At 45.0% G+C, this 9,186-nt stretch overlaps 1 protein-coding gene across 2 annotated transcripts in view; it reads right to left on the bottom strand.

Moving 5' to 3' along the window:
- Positions 1-1,477: 1,477 nt before the first annotated feature.
- Positions 1,478-9,186, bottom strand: part of apobb.1 (apolipoprotein Bb, tandem duplicate 1) — a 96,094-nt gene continuing 88,385 nt past the window's right edge. For both annotated transcript variants that reach the window (XM_061886392.1, XM_061886394.1), the window contains exons 26-29: positions 3,166-9,156; positions 2,969-3,080; positions 2,690-2,876; positions 1,478-2,609 (exon numbers count right to left, since the gene is read on the bottom strand). In XM_061886392.1, coding sequence (XP_061742376.1) covers positions 1,650-2,609; positions 2,690-2,876; positions 2,969-3,080; positions 3,166-9,156 — 7,250 coding nt within the window. In that variant the 3' untranslated portion in view covers positions 1,478-1,649. The remainder of the gene's footprint in view (positions 2,610-2,689; positions 2,877-2,968; positions 3,081-3,165; positions 9,157-9,186) is intronic.

The raw sequence follows: 9,186 nt of genomic DNA, 5'->3' as shown, positions 1-9,186 counted from the left end.
GGTGGAAACATTTAAGGGAGGCATAGGCTTATAAGACACATGAGGGTAATGGGGAACACGTGGAAACAATCAAGGGAAGTGTGGGCTTATAAGACACATGAGGGTAATGGGGAACACGTGGAAACAATCAAGGGAGGTGTGGGGTTATAAGACACATAAGGGTAATGGGGAACACGTGGAAACAATCAAGGGAGGTGTGGGCTTATAAGACACATGAGGGTAATGGGGAACACGTGGAAACAATAAAGGGAGGTGTGGGCTTATAAGACACATGAGGGTAATGGGGAACACGTGGAAACAATCAAGGGAGGCGTGGGCTTATAAGACACATGAGGGTAATGGGGAACAGGTGGAAACAATCAAGGGAGGCGTGGACTTGTTTTTCCTACCGTTTTTAGCATTCAATCAGACATTATTGTGAGGTTTTGTACTAGTGTTCCTAAAAATTGATATACCGGCCCCCAGAGACTGTTTTTTCTCTAAATTTGGCCCCTCTTGTCAAAATAATTGCCAAAGCCTGCTCTAAGGTCTACTTATTAAAGACAAAAACCTCGGTCTATATGTGATTAATCGTGAACATTATGAGTTACCTATGGATAAAATGTGATTTAATGGCGATTAAATATTTTAGTCATTTGACAGCCCTTCCATCCATCCATCCATCTTCTTCCGCTTATCCGAGGTCGGGTCGCGGGGGCAGCAGCCTAAGCAGGGAAGCCCAGACTTCCCTCTCCCCAGCCACTTCGTCCAGCTCCTGCCCAGGGATCCCGAGGCGTTACCAGGCCAGCCGGGTGACATAGTCTTCCCAACGTGTCCTGGGTCTTCCCCACAGCCTCCTACCGAAAAACCTCCCGAGGGAGGCGCTCGGGTGGCATCCTGACCAGATGCCCGAACCACCTCATCTGGCTCCTTTCCATGTGGGGGAGCAGCGGCTTTACTTTGAGTTCCTCCTGGACGGCAGAGCTTCTCACCCTATCTCTAAGGGAGAGCCCCGCCACCCGGCGGAGGAAACTCATTTCGGCCGCTTGTACCCGTGATCTTATCCTTTCGGTCATGACCCAAAGCTCATGACCATAGGTGAGGATGGGTACGTAGATCGACCGGTAAATTGAGAGCTTTGCCTTCCGGCTCAGCTCGTTCTTCACCACAACGGATCGGTACAACGTCCGCATTACTGAAGACGCCGCACCGATCCGCCTGTTGACCTCACGATCCACTCTTCCCTCACTCGTGAACAAGACTCCGAGGTACTTGAACTCCTCCACTTGGGGCAAGATCCCCTCCCTAACCCGTAGATGGCACTCCACCCTTTTCCGGGCGAGAACCATGGACTCGTACTTGGACTTATGGCAGCCCTTGTTTGAATATTTAGCCCTGGCTACGTCCTACTGGATTGGTTCAAACACAACCCATCAAACGGAGTTTGGTTTCAGTTGCCTTTGTCTTTTGTTTTTGGAATTCAAGACACAAAAACATGTTTGGTTAATTTCAATATACTTTATTGACATTTGTTATTCTGTCCGACTTTGTGAAATACAGACTGAACAATCTGGTTTCCAATGCTCAGACTATGAACGTCCTAAAAATGGATAAGTGTCCATATTGTTTCTTGACAGGTGACGGTGTTTGAAGCTGGTTCAGTTCTTTCCTCACAGTCGGAAAGTAAAGGGAAGGTCAATCTCCAGCATTCCAGGGGTGACTTTGACAATGCTTTGAGGGTCCTGTGAAGATTTTTCCAAGTACTCAAAAGCAGTGATGTTGACTTGGTCCACTACATAAATGAGTGTGTCCATAGTGTCGTTGTAGAGTGAAGCTAGATTTTCAACAACCAAGTCCATTATTCTCAGAAAAGTGCGGTAGCTTTCGTTGATATACGCAAATATTTTGTGGTCTGACCCGATTGAGTCAACGAACTCCTGACATTCGTCAACAAGAGCTTTTAGGGTATTGCCTATCTTCACCAGCATTGTGTCAAGAGAGTCCATGTTTTGGACAAAGTCCACTAGTCCATCAAAAATACCCTTGGCAGTTGTTTTTGTGTTTTCTAAGATCTGTCTTACTGTAACAGCATCACCGACTAGCATGCTGACCTTCACGCTACCGAAGTTCAAAACAAAGATGTCATACAAATATACCATGGTCTCATAAACAAACTGGAGGGTTTGGTCTAGCAGGTTAACAGTGGTCCTGGTCATATTCTTTAGGACCTCAGGAAGCGTTGTCAGATCGTCAGACCCTGGCAGTTTGAACTTGGTTTCCCTCAGGAATGTGATGATGGCATCCAAGGCAGCCTGGATGGTTTTCTGGTACTGGGCAATGGTATTTTGGAAAAGGAGTGACGCCTCGCTCAGCCCGAGATTGGAGTTGAGGGCAGTATCATAGACATCGCTAATACGGTTCACAACAACGCTCTTCAACTGCTCCACATTCCCTAGGATCTGATACTTGTTAGCGAACTCTGTGACGGCAAAGATGGCGGAGGGGAGTATCCTCTTGACTTCAGAGAGCACAATTTTGGGTGTCTCCATGTTGTAGACAACCTGGATCCTGTTGGCACCCTTGGAAGATGACTTAATGACCAAGATGTCTATATCAACATCTGGCGCAGTCTGTTGAAAATAGTGAGGAAAAATCATTAAAAGAGTACTTCTATTTAAGTTAACAATGCTACTAGCAGGTTCCCACTCACAGGATAACGGCCATATACTCTTGCATTCAACTGAGAAGGAGCCCTGCTATTGAACTGCAAGCCTAGAAAGCCAATGGATGGTGCGGATACTGAGGCACTGAGACCATCTCTGCGAGCAGCATAACGAAGGTTGACATCGGTGAAAGTTTCACTGGTGATGTCCATGTTGAGGGTTTGGCGATAGACACTGAAACAGGGCAGAGAGGATATTGAAACACTGTTGTCCTGTGATTTTTTTTTGTTTGTTTTAAAGATATACAAACCAAGAAGTGGACTTACCTCATGGCTTGGTCAATGACGTGGTTGACATCCATGTTGAGGTCGGGATGTGTCAGAAGAAGCTTGTTGATCATGTTCAGAGCAGAATTTTCAAAGGATAGAGTCGAAGAAGCTATTGAGGAAAATGTTTTGTGAGATGGGGTATACATAATATATACATACTTATGATATAAGAATAAATAATCTTATTAACCCACCATCAAGGTCATAGTCCAAGATGACAAAGGTGGAGGTTGCAGAGGACTTCAGTGTGCCTTTGACAATGTTATCGCTTCCCTCCAGTTGTACGTCCAGGTTTGAGGTGTACAGCGGGCTCACAAACTTTCCCTTGTTAGAGATTTTCTGTCTGGGGATGGTTAGGTCGGCCACAAGTTTGTCCACAATGGCGAACTCCCCCAGGCTGCTTGGCTGAGACAGATCCAACTCGATATCGGCAGTCAGCGAGGACATCGGTGCAAAGTCAATGGTAGCCTGGCCAACATGCTTCCCATTGGTGTTGAAAGTAAACATGTTGAGCTCGTTGTTGCTTGTCAGCTTGAGCACAGCGTAAACACGACGGAAAGAGGCTTGCAAATCAAGACTGTCAATTAAATCGAAGTTGATGACCTTGGTGGTGCCATGGTTAAGCTTGAAATCAGCAATGACCTTAGAGCTGGAACGTAGGCCATTGTTCAGGAACAGACCAACGTCACTATCCAGTACTCCTACTACTACATAGTCATCAAGCACTGTGCCATTCACGTTTGCCTTCGTAAATAATTCAATGGAAACCTCTTCCTCGGTGGCTTCCAGCTTCAGACTGCAGTCGCCGTTTGCTTTTCCGACATAATGTATCACAGGGACGATGAAATCACCCTTCATGTTAAAGCTGGTTTGAATCTTGGCTTTGGCTTTGGTGTCCGCAACCAGTTGCTGATTCAACTCCAAGCTCAGAATGGGCAGTGAAATCCGTGCAACAGACGCCACTGTAGCAGCAGTTTCTAGAGTCTTGGTATTCATGCCGATGGTGCTGGCGTGGGTTCCTTCAATGTGACGATTTTCCAACGATAAAGAATTGGACAGTTTGATTCCTCTTCTGGTGGTCAGGCTGGTGGTGCCATCAAGCTTGGCTTTCAAGCTCTCAAACACAGAGTCAGTGGTAGCTCCAACACGGAATACAAGGTTATCAGACGAATACAGTCCAGTATTAACGTTTACGTTAATTACAGAAGACTTAAAAGACAGTTCTGTGATCAGGTCACCCAGAGGAGGAATCTGGATGAGACCCATTATAACAGCAATGGGGGCGGTCTGCTTTTTCTGATAAACCATCTTGGCATCTACGTCAACATCTGTCTTACTCGTACTCAGGAGGTAGTTCAATCCAGTCAGTTTGAACAAGTTGATGTCACTGATTTCTGGTGTACGTAAGTCGGCAAAGGGAATTTTTGTAGCGGGAATGCTGATCGGCTTATTGAGGAAGTCAAGATTTGCATTACCTCCCATTGCGAAGAAAATCCCAGCCTCATTTTGGTTGTTGTCAACGGTAAAGTTGTAGGTCATTGAGTCCTGATTCAGGCGAGCAAGGAAAATTGTGTTCAATTTCTGATCACTGGGTGTCAGAGTGGTGGAGTAATCATTTTGCAAATCAATCTTAGCTGTTGGTGTTCCGTAGATTTGATTCCTACAATTTATTTTGTTTTGGACATCTGCAAAGAACTTGAGTGGAACGGCAGCGATGTTTATGCCATTAGAAATAATCCCACTGAATGATCCAATCAATTCAGTGTCATGGTTTGCTTTCAGCTCAACCCTTATCTTTTCAAGATCGATACTTCCAGAGGATGAAATATGACTGGTCTTAATAATTGGGGTCTTCATCTCATGTTGGACATTAAACTTAGAGAGCAGTGGGCTAGCTTCTGCAGTCACTTGCTGTTTCATTGTCAAATGTTTAGATGCTGTGTCACCAGAGAAAGTTAGCGTGACAGTGCTTGGACTGAGCGAGAGATACAAGGTGCTCTTGTGGTTGCCCTCCTCAGCAACCGACTTTCCATCATTGTTAACGGTTAGAGTGAGGGTGTAGGCGTTTTGGCGCATGATTGCTTTCTGGGTCATGGTGGCATCACTTCTGACCCCAACGTATGGTAGGTCCACAAGGTGTTTATAGGTTGTATCAAGAGAAGCAGACATTCCCTGTTCCATGGCAATAAAGGCTATGTTCAAAACATCAGCGGTGTAAATTGTAGTGTTAACTTTCACTGCAGTCTTTGCTTGGGCCTGGGCAGAAAGACCATAGAGAGATAGAGAGGCCTGATGATCAACAGCAAGAGCCAGATGGTTGATCTTGATAACCTCTGCGAGAACTATTCGGCTCATTTTGGGCAGTGCAACTTGAGCACTTGAGTCAATTTTGTAATTGAGAATTTCAAAGCTGGGAGATGTGCCCTGGGATGTAATTATGCCAGTGAACTGGGGATTCAGTGCTCTTGTGGTGGAGTTTTGGAACTCAGCGGATGTCTTGAGAGTGTAGATGGGAGTGGTAAACCTGACCTCACCATGGAGTTTACCGAAGCAAGGGACGAAAATATCGCTTGGGATTGTTGGCAATTTGATCTCAGGAACCTTAAGAGACTCAACAAGCTTCTCTACAGGGAATTGTGGGATTGTAGGGAAGGAAATTTCAGGAAAAGTAATTTCCGGAAAGTTAATTTCAGGCATGGAAGGAAGGTAGTTCAATTTGATGTCTCCAAAAAATGTATCAATATCAAGCATTTGGATATTGAAGTTCAAGATAAAATCGATAACTTGGGCGATTTTCTGCTCGATGTCATCAAAGGAAATGGTGGTGGCTTTAACAGTATGGACACCCAGGATTGTGAATTCAGGGATATCCAGCTGTGAGGGGAGCTGAACTTCCTCAAGATTATCCATGTTGAAAGTCATTGACGGTACCAAAAGATCTGTGAGAGGGACGGTGAAAGACGGACTCTTCAGCTGATATTTCTTCAGTTCGCCAAAGAGCGAGTCACCGATTTGCTGAATCTCACTGATAAAATTCTGCTCAGGCATCACTGTCCTCATAGTCTCAATCACAAAAGTAAACATATCAGTGATAACCTCCAAGACTTCATTGTAGGTCTCTCCCACATCCCTCAGGCAGGAGGTGATCTCTCTTTTTATGTCGATATCTCTAACTTCGTCCATTACAGCTTCAATGAATTTCTTGATAGTATCAAAGACAACCTGGTCCATCAGTTCCTTTACAGATGTAAAGATTGTGGCAACTTTGAGTTCTCTCAGACGATCCATAATGTCTTTAGCAGAGGTCAATATAACATTAAAGAAATTTCTTGCTGCTTCAAGTTTCTGGGGAATTTCAATAGCCTGTATGAGCTCGTTAATGTAAACAGCACGGGCAGCCATGATATCATTGACATGATCTACAAACTCGTTATAATTAAGGGACTTCAGTTTCTGCACCATGGATTCAATATAGGCCTGCAGGTGTCGCACGATATCCTTAGCCTCAGTGGATTTCAGGTAGTCGAGAGCTGCCTGGAAGACTTGCTGGGATTTGGCCGCAATGTCTGCATCGCTCACCATATTGGCAATAGTGCTGAAGGTTTCCTTGATTCTAAACTGCTTGATGACCTCCACCAGTTTTTCCAAGATGGCCTGTACCTTTTTGTCAACTTCCAACTTTACATTGATCTCCTTGAGCTTTGCAGATACTGTGTTGATCTTGCCAAGGATATCAAGGTCCTTGACCAGTGCCTCGGTGAACTCTGCGATATCTTTGAATATCTCTGTTGGAATCTCACGGACCAGTTCCTTAATGAAAAAGTTAATGCCCTGTTTCATCTCAGCAACAAAATCAACAATGTCAAATTTCTCAATGACTCTTTTCATCCCATTCAGGAAAAACTTAGAAATAGCCGTGATTTCCAATTCGTTGTCGATATTATACAGGAATGCCAAACTGGTGCCTTTCAGTTCTTCGAGGTCGATCTGCTGGACGATACTCTTCATGGTATCCACAATGTACACAAGCATTTGCTTGATGCTGTACTTCTCATCAATGGCGATCATTAGTTTCTGGATGTCTGAAAGGATGGTTTCGGTCAGGATGCCATCGACAAGAAATGTCTTCATCATGGCAGCGTAGTGTTGAAAGTAAAGGGAGGTATGACTGACGAGCTTGTCAAAATTCACCCTCAGATTCATAAAAGCAGCCTTCACGTTCTCCATGGAGATGAGATCCATTTGGATAAAATCATTGAAGTACTCGTTCAACTGAACGACTTTGCCTTCAATGTTAAGTTGAGTGACAAACTCCCCCACACGCCGAGGGAGTGCCTGTATGTCCTCATTGGCGAGGAAATCCTGCACAATTTCTGCAACATTAACTACAGCACCCTTGATGCCTTCCAAGACTAGAGGCACATATTCCATCAGAGGGAAATTAACAATGTGACAGTTTGTGTTCTTGTCATAAATGAGGGAGCCTGAGACAGCAAATTCCTGGTTTTTTGTAGACTCCAGATTGATAATATTTGTAAAAATGGCAGAAGAAACGTCCATGCCGGTTTTCTCAGCGATGTTGTAAACACTCATGTCATGATTAAAAACATGCTCGTTCATTTTGGATTTTAAACTAAAACTGGTCTTCTGTTCAACAGGAGAAAGAGCAGTGTCCATCTTACTGTCAAACGTGGTCCCTAAGGAAAAGCCGTTATTCAGCTGCTGGGTCGTTGACGCACGGCATTCATGTGAGCTAGCAAAAGCCAAGGGCTGGGCTCTAAGGAGGAACTTGCCATACATCTGCGCACTGTGCTTTCCGTACAAGTCCATGTCCCCATCAGCGTTGAAGAGGGCATCAAGGTTGAAGTCAAAAGGAACAATGCTGGAACGCAGGGAATGGTCGAAGCGCAGAAGCTGTGAGTTGAAGCGAGCATCGTTGGTGTACCTGGCAGCAAGGCCGATAATTTCAAGCTCAGAATTATGGCTCATGCGAGTTCCAAAAAGTTTGCCGGTTGTGCTGCACTTGGCGTTGGCCGTCATACTAGCAAAGTTAACCTGATACACGTGCGCGATCTCTTCCTCGTCGTAGTTGGCTTTCAGGCTTCCAGTCAAGTTTATGTCAGAAAGGTCTGCCTTCATCTGAGCCTTATTATTGAAGTTAGCACCAAGAAGCTTCAGATTGTTGTTGATGACTGCAGATGCTTTATACATGGACAGGTCGATGATAATATCGTGGTCATAGGAGTTAGAAGTACTGCCCTGGGTTTTAGCCTTTGAGTTGAATTGCAACCCGGAGAGAGTCATGAGCAGATCGTTGCTATTGGAAAATATGAGGTCAAACAATGACGCCTTGTTGGTGATGATCAGAGATGCCTTTGAAGGGTCTAGCCCTGCGGTGAAGGTGTTTTCTAGATACAATGGGCTCTGGAGGATGTTTGTTCCTGTTGTGGCTAAACCATCCTTGTCCAATTTTAGAGAGAATTTGTGGTTGGCCTCATTCTGCAGAAGCTTAATGGTGGCATCACTGTCTACAGTCAGGCCATTGATGTCAAGCGAGGAAGTCATCAAGGAGTAAACATTGTTCTCAGAGTGGTCTCCGTTTGTTTCAATTCGCAGAACAAATTTTCCGGCTCCGGCAGAAGCTTCAGCTTTGTTGGCGACGTACATACCGAATGCAAGGGCACTGGAGCGGCACACCAGTGACAACTCGTTGTCCGCGAAGGAAATAACAGCATTGTGCTTCAGGGCCTCATCAAAGGCTTTGGTGTCAGAAGTAACTGAAAACTGACCATCTGCAAAGTTTGCCTGAATGGTGTTTTCGACCTGAGCGATAGTTGAGTCCAACTTCACTGAAGAGATCATTTTTGCTGTCCGCCTGAATGGAAACATGCTGAAGGACTGATCTGTAATGGTCTGGCCATAGAAGGGCCCGGCATTGAACTTTCCTGCAAATGTGCTGTTGATTGAGAGTTTTTCGGTGTTGATTTGAGTCAGACAGTTGTGGTCGATGTCAACACCAAGACCAAACGGGCTCTTGGCTACCATCTTGCTGCTCGATTTGACATTAACTTGGTCAGTAATGGTTGCATCCTCAGCAAAATTGAAACTGGCTTCAATGAATTTGTGAGACAGAGAGCCTTTCATCTGGGCCTTGAGTGAATCAGTGGTGGCCACCTTGCCAGACCCTTAAGGGAAAGCAAAATAAAACAAATTTA

This window comes from Nerophis ophidion, linkage group LG24, assembly GCF_033978795.1.
Source record: "Nerophis ophidion isolate RoL-2023_Sa linkage group LG24, RoL_Noph_v1.0, whole genome shotgun sequence".
Taxonomy (NCBI): domain Eukaryota; kingdom Metazoa; phylum Chordata; class Actinopteri; order Syngnathiformes; family Syngnathidae; genus Nerophis; species Nerophis ophidion.
This window is presented reverse-complemented; position numbering and strand designations above follow the sequence as displayed.